Source organism: Larimichthys crocea, chromosome XX (genome assembly GCF_000972845.2).
Source record: "Larimichthys crocea isolate SSNF chromosome XX, L_crocea_2.0, whole genome shotgun sequence".
Lineage (NCBI taxonomy): Eukaryota > Metazoa > Chordata > Actinopteri > Sciaenidae > Larimichthys > Larimichthys crocea.
In genome coordinates, this window is record NC_040030.1 from 2,782,546 (window position 1) to 2,799,675 (window position 17,130).

Here is a 17,130-nt window from a genome sequence, read left to right on the forward strand (position 1 = left end):
TCCAGCTCCACCTGATGAGGATTAGCGGTTTTCTCTCACGATCCCATGATTACACCCTTTAAGGCTGCAACTAAAGATCATACTCAATCATTTCATCCATAATATTACACTATTAAATTGAATGCAATCTAGCTGTAGAGGCTTCTACATCCCGAGAGGAAACCTTTTGGCCTTGATGTGCTTGTATGATAATTGTAGTAAATCAAGTTCAGATTTCAAACTAATGCACACACACACAGACACACACACACACACAGCTGGCTCTGCTACGCACCTTTGCCCACATCGCTGATTTGCCCCCACAGGAAATAAACCATCGCTTCACAAAATGAGATTCAAGCTTCACAGTGCCGCATTCAGACTTTTCATAAAGGGGAAACTGAGAATAAGACCGAGCTGGGACTGAGATTGAAAAAAGACTCGGACTCCACGTTGTTTGTGAACCTGCAGGTGTTGCGTGCACGAGCATGTCCACCCCTCTTCTGCCCAAACAAGTGGCACATTCTGTTACCATGACATCAGACTTGCTATTCAGTTGACTGTATTGTGATAAATGTCATCTATTGATCTTAATGTTATGTGGGTTTATTGCTGGAGCCCCGCCGCAGCAGGAATACGTTTCATTCGTTCTAGTTGTTCATTCCATTCCTCGACATATTGTCTTCAATCATTGACGGTTTCTTGAACGCAACTTTTTGTGGGAAAAACTCGTGGCCGGTGATGTGTTGCAGTGCATGTATAATTACAGACAAAAGGAAAGTCATCATTACAATTCTCCTCACCTGACAAGCCTCCCACATCCATTTTCTTCAGGTTCTTGGCCTCGAGGACGACCACGGTCAGCTTGCCGGCGGTGGGAACGTATCGCAGGGAGAAGCAGATATCGCCCAGCTTCTCTTGCTGTTGGACAGGCGAGGAGATATTGCAGAGGTGAGAACAGATTTAACAGCAAAACCACTAAACCCAAATTTACTGCATCACATGCTGGCAGCAGATGCTCGCTGAGAGATGAGGGGGAAAAAATATCTTGTAAATTCCCCTCCAAAGCACATTAGAAATTGTTCAGCCAACCACATCTGAAGCTCTAGTTTGCCTTTTTAACATGTGTTGTTTATGTGGCTCTGCTTTGGATGATGCACCACCGTGTCTATATAAAAAGTGCTGGTTTTAAAAGGTTAAAGTACAGTACAGTAACACCGGGTTATCCAGTTATATACAGTAATTACGGTGTGCAGTTATGATTAGTGCGCAAATGTGCTTAAAATTTACATAAGTGACAGTGGTAAGTGTTTGTAATTGCTTTAAGTGCATAGATTTCTAAGCATGGTGCTTTCTAATGTCGAAATGTCACGGGAAGATCAGCCGACATGATTCAGCAGTCAGAAAACAAAAATACTTAAAAGTTAGCGCGTGATTTAGCGACTTCTTTTTTAAAGATTATTTTTTTGGCCTTTTATGCCTTTAATGATAGGACAGCTGGAGATAAACAGGAAGCAGAGAGAGGGGGAGTGACACAATGCGGGATTCGAACCGGGGCCAGCTGCAGCGAGGACTATAGCCTCCACACACGGGGCGGCCGCTTAACCCACTACGCTACCGACCGCCCCGATTTAGTGACTTCTTAGAGTTGTGAAAGTGGTGGAACAAATCTTTACATGAAGAGCAGGAGCAGACGTGATTGTTTCATTCATAATCCATCACGTGCCGGGCTTTGTGTTTGAGTCCGAGCACAGACCAATCAACGTCCGTGCTTCAGAACTGGTCCATGAAAGAAGAGCAACGATCGTCACTGATGGAAAATATGTGAGTTTGATCACATTATATAGTTTATTGATCTCGTTCTGTTGTTCATCTGTGATAGACAGATGGTTCATCCAATCACCTGGCCCCTATTTTTATTTTTTTAAGGTGTCTGCCCTTCTCCAAACTGATTTCCCAGATGCTTCTGTTTAACAAACCATCTGGCGGCGTCAGGTTAAAAACATTACTGATTTAAAATGGAAGACCGCTGGGAAAGCATCCTCGCATCGATGTGATAACTTAAGATGAAATATGTTTCCCTGACTACCAATTACTCCCCTGAGAAGGTCTTCTTGCACTCCTGTGGGTCTATTATAAGCAGCGTTCATGAGAGGTGTTTATATTTACATTACAGCAGCAGCCAAGAACATATGCAGCCCACAATAAAAACGAAAAAGACAAATGGAGACAATTTCTTTGGAGAGAAATGTAATTGTATATCCGAAGCATTCTGCTGAGCCGTTTGCAGGACAAGCTGTTAACAAGGTTAGTCATCATGTGAGCCAGCTGTCTGCTGTCTTATTGGATAAATGAAAAAATAATTTCAAAATACCGACAAACACACACTGCTCGTTTACCTCAATTATAGTTTTTCTCAAGTGAGAAACTCCGCTGCAGCGAGAGTTGAATAAATGAAATGGTGAGCTTAATAAAGCCTAATAAAGTCCAATTAAAGCACGTAGAAGTATGCTAGTGATACTGCAGCTGCTGCTACAACTAATGACAGATGATTTCTATGAAATGCAGAGGTGGAAGAAGTATCTTTTTTTTTTTTTGCTGGAGTAAAAGAAGCACTGCTACTAGGAGAAAGTAAAAGTACAGAAGCATTTGCATCGAAATATACATACAGTACTAAAAGTAAAGTTATTAAACAAACAAATTTAACATTGGCCTCTAGAAATACTCGAGTAAAGTACCTCAGAATTGTACAGTACTCCAGTGAAAGCACTTAGTTACTTTCCACCACTGACTACATGTTACAAAAACGTGTGTGGTGGCTCTGGTTGTCGCCGTGTTGGTCTATCTAAGCTATCTGAAACTGCACCTACCTGTCAATCAAAGTGTCCACGCTGTTAATCCTGCATAACTTTAAGCCTTAATATAATCTGAACAGGTGAGTTGTATATAAATTCACCCTCAGTACAGTTGCCATGAACGGGGAAATTAGCTACAGAGACCAAAACAGTTTTTGTACCAGGCTGTAAACATGTTTATTTCTGCTGTGAACATGGGGACTTATGGAGACTGACTCACTTCTGGAGCCAGCCTCAAGTGGACATTTGAGGAACTGCAGTTTTTGGCACTTCTGTATCGGCTTCACTTCACACCCACAGAGGATGCCCCTTGTTTAATATATATATATATCCATGTATTTCATATAATTCTACTTTGCAGGTCAATCAATTTTCAAATATTTTCACGTTCCAAAAAAACATCAATTGAAACCTGCATCTCTGAGTCAGAGCTTCATCGGTCTCTATCAAAATAAAGCTTGAAAAGGCCAAAAAAATAATCTTTGAAAAACTCAATCTTCCACTATGGATCTGGCTTCTTGTTTTTGGTTTGAATGCTCTCTAATATCAGCTCCCCTCTTTTGTTCGTCACTCATCGCTTGGCCCCCGGAAAAGTACTGACTGCAATCACTTCACTGGTTCCACAGAAATCACAACACAAACCTCATTATCATACACTGAGCCAAGAGCAATTCATATTCCCGACATAACCTCTTATCAACAAAAGGAGCAGACGCAGTCAATAACTCCCTCTCAGGTCACATCTGCTTTACGCGTGGCCATTTAGCCAGGAAGATTATAAATCGGAGACAAATCAGACCAGAGTATCGACCTTTGTTTTATTTCATCAAGTTCCAATCAAGGCTTATTTCCACATGCAGAATCAGTGTGCTGGAAGCGGCTGTGGTTTCGTACCGGAAATGCCTCCCCCCACTCGTTTTATTTATCATCTAATATCTTGACAGTTGCACTACAAAACCAATGACTAATACTCCTAAACTGATGACAAGGGGCTGGTTTTAATCAACACAAATACACACTCCCCTGGAGGGCAGCAAGAGAAGGAGCGGCGGTTAATTATGCCTGTCAAGGTCGGTGACCAGGCTCTGTGATATTTTCTATGAACTATAAAAGGCCAACAGCCGCCTTTTCAACTTAAAGGGGCATTTTCAGAACCTGCTACTTCATATTTGACCTTAAAGTAAAGAGGTTTGTGCTACTTGTGTGCAGGTGGAGTACTGAACCTCTGATTTGATTCCTTCTGGTGCCTTTTCACTGAGGCCACTTTTAAAAGACTTATATGGTGGGTTTTTCTTTGCTTTCTATATATTTATATGTTGTTATCTCTTAAAATAAATCCTGAAGAGGAAAGAGTACAGAAAAACAACTTCCTGTAGCAGAAACCTGATTTTCTGGGTGTTTAAAATGTGTATATGTATATATATATAAATTATTATATATTATCCTCTCTCCTGCATCTCTTCAATCATCTCACAACCACTTACTTACTTAGCCTACAATGAAGGCTGAACGCAGGGGGAAGCAGCTGGTACACCTACCAACACATCTAATTATCACTGATTAACATGTTGCATCTTGTTTGTTTAGTCCAGGCGTGGCTCTGGTGTTAGTGGTGATCTGGGGGCATAGCCTTGAAATCTTTGAATGAGTTTGGGGGTCACGTGTAAAACAGTGAATATTGCAACGTTCTATATGAATAAACTGTTGCTATGTTACTTCAAATACACAAAAAGCTACAACTCTTGTAACATAAACTCAATTTTTGGAAATCAAGACAACGGATCTGGCACGAATTAGTAAATTCTAATGTTCAGTTTTTTGCATGTCTAAGAACACAGGGGGTTAAATGTTGTACAGATTGCAAAGCTCTCGGAGACAAATTGTTATTTTGGGCTATATGAAGCAAATTTAATTTAACGTATGCCAAAAACTGCAGTTCCTCAAAGGTCCACTTGAGGCTGGCTCCAGAAGTGAGTTAGTCTCCATAAGTCCCTATGTTAAAAGCAGAAATAAACATGTTTACAGCCTGGTACAAAAAACTGTTTTGGTCTCTGTAGCTAATTTCCCCGTTCATGACAACTGTACTGAGGGTGAATTTATATACAACTCACCTGTTCAGGTTATATTAAGGCTTAAAGTTATGCAGGATTAAGAGCGCGGACGCTTTGACTGACAGGTAAGTGCTGATATGACATCTTTGTTTTTATAGTTTTTCATCAGTTGGATGGTGGAAAGTTTCATGGTCTCTTTCTGTAACTGCTCTCCACTCAGCTGCGTCGCCTCACTGTCTCCATCCTTGCGTAAAATTGTCAAGGTGCAGGTGTGCAAGTATAGTGATGCCCTTCAACTCAAACAACACCACCAGCCATTCGACACTGTTATAATTAACCTTTAATTCAAACCTCCGTAATGCTAAAAATGAGGTTCCCCTGGCAACATGTGCTATATGCCATGACATTTACCATGAAAATTGAATCTCCTGAACTGTTGCCTGGAAAGTCACACTTCTATTAATTGAAGGGGAAGTGTGGACATCTGATTAAGTGACATTTCCAGGGGAGATGGATTACTTCAGCCATGGCAACACATTTGTGTGTCGAACACAAATGGCTTGCTGAACACAGCAAAATAATCATTGTGATATCACTTATGTAAGCACCAATATAAAACACTCTTATTATTGAAAAGGCAGAGACGGGTGTCACAAAATGATTTCTCATTTCCCATTTTCTCTGGAGTGAGTGAACTCTTGACATGTGCGTCTGCCTACACAGGTTTCACAAGTCTCACCTCCTCCTTCTCGGCGCTCTGCAGATCCCGCCACTCCTCTGTTACGTGGCTGAAGTCCACCTTGTTCATGGGCACCTTGATGTCGCCGATGGCATCGTGTTTGGAGAAGCGGTCAAAGTCGTACACTGTCATTACCAGCGTCTTTCCACCGAGCTCTACGTAGGGGACCTGAACAGGACGACAGCAGTGACAGGAGACTTTAGCACAAAGGCCGACCTGTTTTAACAAAGGGGGAAGATTATAAAGACAGTTGGAACTAGTCCAAATGTAGACATGTTGTGTGTAATATAAACGAATGAGCCAAGTTAGTTACTTTATTTTATCCTTTCAGCTCTGCTGCTGCCCCTGAACTCTATCAAGAGGCCCAGTGTGTCACAATGACGGAAACAAGTTGGGTTAAAGAGGAAGCATCGAGAAAATAAATGCCAATATGATGAAAGATTGAGTTACCAGTTTGCTTAGTAGAATGGAATACAATGCATCCCTGAAATAACTTCTTGTAAAGTTTATCATGTCCTAGATTTAATGCCGTCATTCCCGGACTTCCATAGAAAAACCCTGTAATGTTTCTAAAGGGAATTACACGCCAAGCAGAGTCAGATGTGTGTGTTTTTGGAGTGGGTGGATGGTATTTCTGTTTCCAGATCAGTCACAACTCCTTCAGTCGCTGCTCTGATAGACGGTGTTATCAGGTTATCATCATCAGATATCATATACAAGTTGGGATGTGTGAAAGAAAGGTGAAAAGGAGTCTCCAAAAGTACTCGTGACCCTTGATTCCCTTCGATTTTGGGACAAAACTTATTAAATGTTCCAAGATTTTTTTTAAAAAGGAAAGAAAAGTGAGGGTTTGCTTTGAAAAGTCATCTTGATGATCCTGTTTTTCTGTTTTAACACATTTAAAATGGCAAAAAAAAGAAGTACTGAAATGGATATCACGTCACATTATGCTGAACTTACCATACACACCTGCGCTCTTCACTGTCGGATCAATAACAAAACTTTCCCCCACTGCTGAGCAACAGCCATGCATCCATTATGGCCGAGGCGAGGCCAGGGTGCAGCAGTGCATCTGCCTGTGTTAATCCCAGTCACGTTGAGCCTCACTGTGTGTGTGTGTGTTTGTGCGAGTGTAACTGTGTGTGAGAGATAGTCCGTCAGGAGCTTGTTAATGTGCCAGCTGGTTGCTGTCTCCATACCTTCCCAACATTCACGGCTGCATGCAAATCAGATCGTCAGCGGGGCCAGAATATCTCCAGCAAACGATTTTTTTTCGGTGGGAGAAAAAACGAAATGAAACCCTCGTGAGATGTACCTTGAAGGTGAACTGCTCATTAAAGACGGGGTTGAGGGTCTTCCTGTGGACCTTGGTCTCAAACTTCTTCTTCTTGTCAGGCAGCAGGTAGACCTTTACGTATGGGTCGGACGTGCCGCCCATGTCCATAGCAGGCAGCTCTGCGGCCTGGATGATCCCCACTATGAGCTGAAAGAGGAAGACGAAGGGTTAAAAAGTGAGAGAAGGCACCAGTAATCCAAATGAGCAGGACTTGCACCTTCATCCCACCAACATCCTTACAGAGAAACCATATTAAAGAAATGTCTAGAATCTTGTCTTCTATCAATCATTCCTTCATAATGGGCTTAAAGATGATTCATTTTTCTGGGATATGGTGGTAATATGAGAAGGTTGTGTTGGCAGCGGCTGAAGAGATCGTAAAGGTCAGGATGTGTCAGAGTAGGAATGAGAGGACTGTTTCTGTTCACATACGGCCGATAATTGATAACCACACTGGGGGAGGCTGATTGACCTGCCAGTCAGAGCCTCTACTCAAAGTCCTCTCAGGGGGCCCAGCTAGTCAGTCAATCAACTTCCTATCAGGCAGCCATCAAGCAGCAATCTGGAGGCTGACCAGGGCACTCAGCCATGGAGCTCTGCGGCATCAGTTTACTGTGTGGAGCCACCAACGACACTAAACAATAACCTCCAGTTGGTAATGGTCGTAAGGAAAATAACCACCAATATGAAGGAAGATCGATTTCACAGACATGAAACCATAAATTTAGGTTTTTCTTATTTTTTCTTATGGCAGAACAAAGGTAGGATTTTTTAAAATACTTGAAAAACTGTCCTGAACACTAGAATTTAGGTGAAGCCCACAGGAGCACAGTGGTATTCAGATGAAAAGGACAAAACAAAAAGATCAATGTACTTGAATTGGATGTAGCAACGTATCAAAATTCATTCTTGACCCTAGAAACTTTGAATCCCAACTCAAGGTCCACTGAGAGAGGTTCCACCTTTACACATGGTCTTCACTAGGAGGTGGACTTTGACCTGGCCTTTATCCAAACACTTGTTATCCAGATTGTCTTAAAGACGTCACTGCAGGGTTAAAACTTGTTTTGATTGTTACGTGAACACGACTTTTCTCTTTGCGTTACAGAGAAGACGCCAAGTAGACGCCGTTCTGACCATCACTAACTGAGAGCTGTCTCACTCCCTCGATGCAACAGGTGGGTAAACAACATAGAAGCCCCCGCAGACTCAGATAACAAAGTGGAACCACTGAGGCTGAACATGGGGACATTGAGTAGTTGTATCTCTATCCTGAGAGCAAGGACAGCTACTTCAGAATAAAGGTGGCAGGACATGAACTGATAAATCCTCCATCCATATCATCTGTCCACTTTCTCCCCAATCATGTGACACATCTGAAAGTTTGTAAGTGGGCCTTGAGTTTGGATTATTTAATCAAGACCAGATCCAGCCAGTCTAAGTCGAACCGGGCTCCGAGGTCAGAGAGTCGGACCTTCCAGCATGAAACAAGTAGATACATGTAGGTAGCTAAGCTGGTAAATCAGCCTGTGGAGTTTGCAGGATCACGCTCGGCTCTGAATTAATGTCAATAATGTTTCTATTTTAAATCAGGCTTCCATCTTTGCTTCTTAATTGGCCTCCATCTGATGCTCCGGCAATTTGCTTCCACACATTAATTTTTTAATTCAACTAATTGGATTATTTCTGCTCTTCAGAGCAGCTCCTCGCCCAGGAAATGTTGACATAACTAAAACTTCACTCAGCTAAATGCACCTTATGTGAGTTTGCATTTATCATGACATATACAGCATGAGTTCATGCCCTGATGGTGTTATGTTATATGTCGGTGGGTAGCAAATCTGCATTGGATGTTGGTGAGATTCCAGTTAGGGAAAGGTCTTCATGAAATGATCAACACCGTGTAAATGTACCACAGATACACACACACACGTTTGCTTTATGCACACACACATGACAGGACGAGAACATTATGGCACTTATGGAGTATCTTTGATTCATTAACTGCTCCCCCAGGTGATGCACAACATTTTCCTTGACATTACCTTGAAAACACACCCTGCCGACACTGACACGAGAGTCTGTCATGACTTCAGTGGACCACTCTGACATAAATATAACTCCTATAATTGCACATCTGCGTGCAGCTTATCGGGATCACTCACTGCGAAATAGTTACACACCTCCGAAGGCAAATAAAAGACGTACGATTACTGTAGCTGTCATTTACCTGAGCTGAGATGCAAGCGTGATGTTTGCGCCGCGGTGCTGTGAAGTGACACTCGGATTTTGAGTGTAGCAATCCATCCGCGCACGCCGTCCTTCTGATTTCCACCCATCCATCAGCACAGACTGTGGCAGACACGGCATGTCATGCCATCTTTAGCGGAAAGAGGCACCGAGATAAGAGCAGGAAGAGGTTGGAAGTGTTGATATGTAGTTTTCTGCATCAGGTAATTGCATCTTTCCTCGTACTGTGTGAGACGCCATCTCGAGACTGGGTTTTCCAACAGCTCATAAGGAGCACCTTTGCTCAAAATCAAAAAACCAGCAGAGAACCCCTTGAAGTGAAATCATGCATAAATCATATTGTTTTACTCAATTTCACTTTCGCAGCTTTTCCTGAAGTCACTTATTCGTCCTAATTTGCTCAAAATTGGTTTAAGTGGAGGCAGTGAGTTTTAGGAAAACCCCCTTCAGCTACAATGACGGAGTAATTTGGTGTAACGTGGTGATTTTCCAGCTCCTGCCATTTCATTTCAACTGTTTTATTTCTTGCTTGCGCTGTTTGTAATTTTCATATTAGAGTCAGAGCTGCAGTTATATTACCCTTTACTTTTCATTTAATCATTCGATGTCATACATCCAATCCCACATCCTGTGATCCCAAGGTGACAACTACTTTGTTTTTGTTCCACTTACAGTTTATGCGCCGTAAGATTTAAACCTTTACGTGAACCGAGGGTCTAAGGACAGAGGGTGTCACTCCCTGTACAGATTGTAAAGCCCTCCGAGGTAAATGTACTTTGTGACTTTGGGCTATACAAATAAAATCTGATTTGATTTGATTTGATTTGATGAATCAAAGTTGGAAAATCAGCAAATCATAAGATTTGAGAAGCTGCTAACAGAGAATCCTGTCAAATCTGTCACATCTTCCAAAACAAAATACATATTCAGTCGAATCAAAGTCGAATCTGATAAACGAGGATTGACTAAATTAAAACCAAAAAGACAAATATGTTAATATACTGTATAGTTAATCAAGATCTGGTCACTGGTCAATGAAATATTTTCACGGGAGATGTCAGGCTTAAGCGATTTTAATTTTTAATTTTACCAGCTTGAAATTAAGACGTGGAGAACTATCCGTTACATGAATGTCTTGGGCAAAGAGGAGAGGAATGGGTATCTTTATACAATGAGTATGAGATGACACTGAATCTCCAATATTGCTGTTTCCTATTCCACAGGGGCTTATACCACCAGATACCAGAAAAAAGATACCGGCCTGTTTACAGTACTCAGTCGTGGACCTATCAATTTTCGATGTAGTGAGAAAGGAGGGGACACATGAGCCAAGCAGAGTTGCTATTTTGGGCAACGTAAGACAATGACACTCAACCGAAGCTCTTTCACAGTTTGTCACAAAACACAAGACGCAAAAACAACTGAAACTATCGATCTCAAACGAGAGCTCGCAGTGGTTTGCAAGGTAAAACATTACGCTGCTGAGAAAACTCTGAGTTTAGGAACTTTAGTCATGGAATTTGTTTTAAACTGCAAAGACGAAGCATCCTCAAATCACTCCCAATGGCAACAGCAACTAAGGCTCATGGGTATTGTAGTCTTTTGGGGGGTGTATCAAAGCCACAACGTAGACTTCAGGATTGTCACGCGTCCGTATGTTAATCTACTGTTTCAGCACCTGGCTGTTGACTTACACATCCGAGAGTGCAAATGTGACTTTGTGTTTGCACATCTGTGCGGGTGTTTCTGTTTAACCGAGGACTTGGGCTCTATCAGAGCAGAGGGTTTGCTGGTATTAACCCTCTCCCTGTTTGCTGTGTTACTTCTCAGCCCACTGAGCAGCACGCCGAGCAGAATGGGTTCAGCATGGTGATTCAGCCCTTGGCAGCTTATCTTGGAGAGCTTTGTCCCAGTGCATCACAGTTCCTGTTGTGACCACTGCACACACAGACACATACACACTTTCCAAGAAAGACCCAAAAGTCATTTTCCTATAGCTAATATTTACCGAAGCAGCCTTGTGCGGTATTTCGGAAATAAACTGTCAGGGGGGAAATTCTGAAATAAACAAAAAAACAATTAACATGAATGTATAGTGAGTTTAAAATTCACATATTCTGACCGGACACGACGCGATAGGCCTGTTTCTTTGACCTGCTAAAAGAGCAAGGAAAACGGTAATGATGTTGAAAGTAGGAATGACATTATAATTCCCTCCCTACTGTGCTGAGAGGGCTCTTTGTGGTTCATTTGCTGTGTATTTGCCTGATGTAGCCGCGTCGTCCAGTGATTTGGATCTTTTACAAAACCTTTTCGTCTCATTAGTGTAAAAAGACAGGATCATCAACACCAGGGGCGGCAGCCATTTGTGGTGGTTAACAGACAGAAACAAAGCTGAGACTCATTGCCACGAGGACCTGACATTAATCTGCACGTCTTTTCCTACTCGGCCTGATCTTCTTGCCTCGGCCTCTGCACGCACACAAATCATTGATTCCCAACTTTTTTTTTCCTAACACCAAATCTTTTAGGCAATCATGAGAAATCTCTCTGGATATTCATCTAGTATGTTATTTTGTGGTGGTTGCGGTGGTTGCTGTGTAGCTCATTAGAGACAATTTTTCAGGTTTCCAAAAAGTCCATAAGCACGTCTGATTAACCAAGCCGTTTGGGATTTGCAGCTTTTTCATGATCCGCAGCACTGGCTGGCAGTATTCACCTTCACCTGACATGACATATATAAAGATTTATAGATACAAATCTGATAAAGACCATCACTCAGAAGTTATATCATTTGTTTTTCCCCTGAACTTATTGTGCAAAACCCCTCCAGTTCACATTTAATAACGACATTTCTGACGGCTACCTGTCAAAATACATCTGTGCACAAGTTCAAGCAACTAAAATATCTACAAAGGAATGCCTGGCTGTTGTTTGTAGTCTAAGTAGTATTGACCAATTACATTTGTGCGAGCTTTGATTGCTGCAAGTAAAGAGTCCTCGCGGAGAGCAAAAGAAGCGGAATCTGTATAAGCTCTGTGAACTGGCTGCTTTTGAAACAATCTGGTCATAGACGTTGTCTCTCAACACCGTTCTTGTGCCTCAAGTTTCTAATCGGACTGTAAACAATGACCAACTTGTTATCCGACGATAGCCAATGGGTTTCAAGATTGGTAAAACTCTTGCTTCTAGCTTTAGAGAGATTATGATTCAGAAAGAGTCCTGGTCTGTTGGTGCTTGGGCCTGTGCTGTGTCCAATATGACATAATATGAACATGCTACATGCCCATCATACAGAAGGTCAGGAAGGCTTTGTAACTCCCACTTGAGCTTTCAAGGAGGCTGTGTAAAAGATTTTTCAGCCCTCTCCATGATGGCCTTCAAGCACATCATGCCAGAAAAGATATAAACACATTTGTCTTGAGTTATATAAAGTAAACTCTTTGCTTCAGTGTAGAATCGTCAAATATAAACTCAATCTAAAGGGATACTGGGCTGGTTTTTTCCAGCTGTGACGAGAAACACTGACATCCTTCAAAAGTAATCAAATATTATTTCTAACCACCAATTACCCCAAACTAGACAATCATTGTTGCTAATATCTTCTCTTTAAGAGCTGCTAATCAGTAACTATTGAAAGTTCACACGCAGCCTTCTGTTTCATAGAGACACCTACAGCCAAAGCATTAAACCAATCACCTGTGGCGGTTCTCCTCACGCCGTTCTAGAGCACTCACATTGATTGCATGTGTCTCAAAGCCTGAGGATTAAAAAATAAAATAAAACATGTCCTGAAGGCGACTGTGTTGAGCTGAAAGTGGGTCAGATGTGGGCTGCCTCTCTGGGTTTATAGGTCTGTCTCCTGTGAGCTTCTTTAACTTCAGAGGCAGCCGGAGCGCCAATGAGCCGAGCCGAGCCGAGCCGGGCTGAGGCGAGCCCCGGCTTCTCTGAGGTCACTGTCACAAAGCGTGAAAACTGTCATCCATTCATTACACTTTAGCGCCACTGTGAAGCTTATTACCATTGTAATCAAGAACCTCATACAGGGACCTGTCACTGCCTCCCACTACATGACAGATCAACTCTATGAAATGTAATATTGTCCTCATAATTCCCCCTTTTTTTATGAAGTGACTCAATACTTTGTCATTTTCTTCAGCGGTTATCACAGTCAGCTCACAGCGAGAAGGTTCTGGGTTCAAACCTGCCAGCCAGCTCGGTTGACTGAATTCTATCAGCATCATATTTCTACAATCCGTAAAAAAAGTAGCATGGGAACCAGAGCCTTCAGCTATCAAGCTCCTCTCCTGTGGAACCGGCTCGCATTCTGGGCTTTAAGAGTCGGCACTCCTTTTTTGATAAAACGTACAGATCGGGCTGGCTCAGGGGAGTCCTGAACCGTCCCCTTAGCTGTGCTGCTATAGACCAAGACTGCCTGGGGACTTCCCGCGATTCACTGAGCTCTTCTCTCTCCATCTGCTTGGTACTAACTTCTTCCCTGGAGTTTTTCTGCCTTCTCGTCTCGCAGGTTCTCAACGATCGTGCCGACATCTAGATCGGCGTTTGGTTGATATCTATGTCAGATGGCCGTTGATCATGACCCAGGTTCTGCTTGCTCATGGTGGGAACTGTTGGGTCTCTGTGAATATTATTATTACATTTAAAGAGTCTAGACCCGCTCCATATGAACCATGCTAAAAATGATTGTTGACCAATGAAATTGACACAAAAAGCATTTTTCTTGTGTGTGTGTGCAGATAAGGATGTGTATCCATGTCGGTGTGTGACTCAGTGACTGTTACTGTCTAATCTCAGCCTGTCAGTTCTGTTTATAATGGGGAGTTAGCTAACCCAGTGAGGGACAGCGCTATGTTCACGCATCGCATCTATTATCTGTCACACAACATCTGGCACCAGGAGGTTGATGTGCTTCCTCGTTCTGGTTTTTTAAAAACTGGATATCTGCATGGGTTGGTTTTCAATCAAGTGGAAAGAAAGAAAGAAACAAATTCAGAGACGAAATAAGTCCCAGTGGTGTGCCGTATCTTTTACAAGGCTCGGTGGCGAAGGCACAAACTCGATATCCCTTCGAGAACTCAAGCTTCAGTGACCCAAACTCTGTCTACAGCGGTGGTAATACAACAGAAGGAGAATGTTGTGCACAACCTGGGTGGGTCTTGTTTAAAATCTCTGGAGGGATAAAAAAAAGCTGGACCACCTCAGAGGTTGGGTGTGACCATACTTACGAAGGAGGACCTTTCGCAAACAACGACACACACAAAAAGATTCGGAGAACAGATCCTTACCGTATTCTCTGTGAAATTGTAATCCAGGGAGTATTGTAATTTGCCCAGTTTCTGGTCCTCCTTGGGCTCGGCCTCTATCTCCGTTTCAGTCAGCCCTGTCTCCGCATCCTCCTCATCCTTCAAGGCCTGAAGGAGACACCCACCAAGAGTCAGTGTCGCCTGTTTGTCGCTGGTGCTAGCACCCAGCCAGCCGTTCCCCGCCCAGGTCCTGCCAGCGGACCTACTCCTGTAAAAGCTGCCACTTGTTTTATGGTGTATAAAAGGGGGGAAACGGAGGAGGGGGGGAAGCAAGCACTAAAACACCATAGCAGTTAACACCAGGACATGCTCTGTGATGCACTAAAGCCCCGGGCCTGGTCCCCTGATGATGCTTTTCTATCAATCTCTGGGTGTTTCTGTCTAAAGGGAGGAAAGATCAAATGATGGCGCCAGAGATGAGAGCAATGGGCAGGCATTAGAGGAAGAAAGGGGGAGAGACATAGAGAGAGGACAGACAGAAAGAAGGAGAAAGAGAGAGAGAGAGATGCTTCCGAAGATCACAGTTAGACAATTCCCTTGATGTTATTTCAGGCAGATCAAGTCTCTGGCAAAAACACATATCAACTGGGAAGTGTCTGAAGTGGCAGAGAAGTGAGAAGTGAAGTTGCTCGTTCGCTAGCCTGGCGCTCAGGTAAGGGTAGCAGGTGGTGGTGGTGGTATTTGGTGAAAAGGAAGGAGGGAAGGAGAAGGAAGGAGGTGGATGTGGTGGGGTGGAGGAGTTTGTTATAAGACCAACATGCGATTGAAGAGGCAAAAAAGACTAGATCTCAAGGTCATTCATTCAGCGTCAAAAGTTGCCTTCCAAGATGTCTCTTTCGTTAGGCATGCAGAGCATTCTCTGTCGTACAAACCGGTGCTCACGCGTGTGAATCCCCATTCCCCGAGTCTGGTTACGCCCTCAGACATACAGTCACATTGCCATCATAACCCCTAAAAGCTTTTATGTTATCCCTTACGCCGATGGTAGCTAGAAGCATCATGCCAGCGGTGGGTAGGTAAGGTGTTGGTAAAAAAGGGGGTTGTAATGTACATTGGAGGGGTGGGGGGGGGCCTGCTTATATAAGTTTGTCAAGTTGCTCATGTGAAAGCAAAAGGCTGAACAACACTGACTGGGTTTTTAACGTTTTCCGCTGAGCCACTTGGTCTCCACCTTTTGGGGGTAAATCCAAAAAAATTGAGTGGTCTTTTTTAAGGTTATAAAAAGGAAAAAAAGTGGAGCATGTAAAATGATTGAGGAAAATATGACGCCCCTAATTAATCAAATGTAACATTTTGATGCACCCTGTGGCTCCAGGAGAGGTGTGATTCATTTTCACCTGGCTGCACGTTAAAAGAACGTTTGCTTGTAGAGCCTCTCAATCATTCTACGTTCGCTCGCCGCCACTCGTTTGAAATGCAATTTTTTTTAAAAAGGATTCAAAAGGCCGGAGACTTTAGCTTGGCACAAAAATCAGCATGGTTCAACCTTGTCAATGCGCACCCAGTGTTTCTTTCATACATATATATGTGCATATGCAGGATGTACGCACATATATACAGTAGATATACATGTACTGTATGCATAGTTACATATATTTGGTTCTACGGGTCAAGTTGTTGTCAAGAGGCTACCAAAAAAAAAACAAAAAAACATCAGAGCAGCAGGCTTAAGAAGATCCAACAGCAATTAGGAACCTACCGCGAGTGACCATCCCGAACAGTCATCAGACACAACACAGATAAGGAGGACATAGAAGGAAGAAACACAAATTAAAATAACCACACACAGGAGTTAACACACCAGAGTCTGGGCACACCAGGAGAAATGACCGCTCGCCTCAGACGTGGCAGATTCACCGATCTCTCAGAGTTATTAGGGTTGAGCAATAACTGAGGTCTTTGATTTTGATGAATGGCTTTTTGAAAACGAAAAAAATTGGACGGTACGAAAAGGGCAGTCAGGATATTGGAAGTTGATGGGAAATGTTCTCCTCTAATAAGTGACTGCAGCTACTCCAACTGACCTAACTGCTTGTTAAAAACCTTGTCGTCTATCCCAGAAGAAAATAAATGAGTCTTTGAACATTTCATTTATGCTGTCCTCTACAAAAAGTCATTGGCAGCGTCTACGTTCTACCTCTGATAACAGAGATGCTGTACATGTTCCCACACCCCGCCTGAAGTCTTTCTACTCTGTGCAGTTGAATTTGGCGAAATTCCCGTTTTGTTTATCATTCGGTGATGTCATTTCTCTGGGTGGATACCACTTCATTACACGGCAAACGTTACTCACACTCTTCAACAAGTGAGCAGGTCCTCAAATGACAAAAAGAAACACTCACAGGAACCAGAAATTAGGAGAAAAAAGAGAGAGACTGAAATACTCTCTCTTCAACCTGAAGCCATTTAAGTGACTTCCATTAACTCTCCTGTAATTAGACTGAATTGGTCTTTAATTAAGTGGCGAAATATCATAGTAAGTAATACTGTATGTATCTCTTTTGGCACAATTAATACATAATACATACAAAATACATACAGCACAGGAGCATTAAAAACTAGTGTTTGACAGCCATATTTGCAGTGACATTGTTTC

General features: G+C 42.7%; 1 protein-coding gene across 5 annotated transcripts in view; it reads right to left on the reverse strand.

Annotated features, from left to right (window-relative positions):
- The window catches only part of syt1a (synaptotagmin Ia), a 172,373-nt gene that overhangs the window by 15,958 nt on the left and 139,285 nt on the right, over positions 1-17,130 (reverse strand). For 4 of the 5 annotated variants that reach the window (XM_019276907.2, XM_019276906.2, XM_010737256.3 and 1 more), the window contains 4 exons: positions 14,517-14,642; positions 6,940-7,107; positions 5,625-5,792; positions 783-900 (listed from right to left, as the gene is read on the reverse strand). In XM_019276907.2, the coding sequence (XP_019132452.1) occupies positions 783-900; positions 5,625-5,792; positions 6,940-7,107; positions 14,517-14,642 (580 nt within the window). The remainder of the gene's footprint in view (positions 1-782; positions 901-5,624; positions 5,793-6,939; positions 7,108-14,516; positions 14,643-17,130) is intronic. The other variant, XM_010737257.3, reaches the window with a different exon arrangement.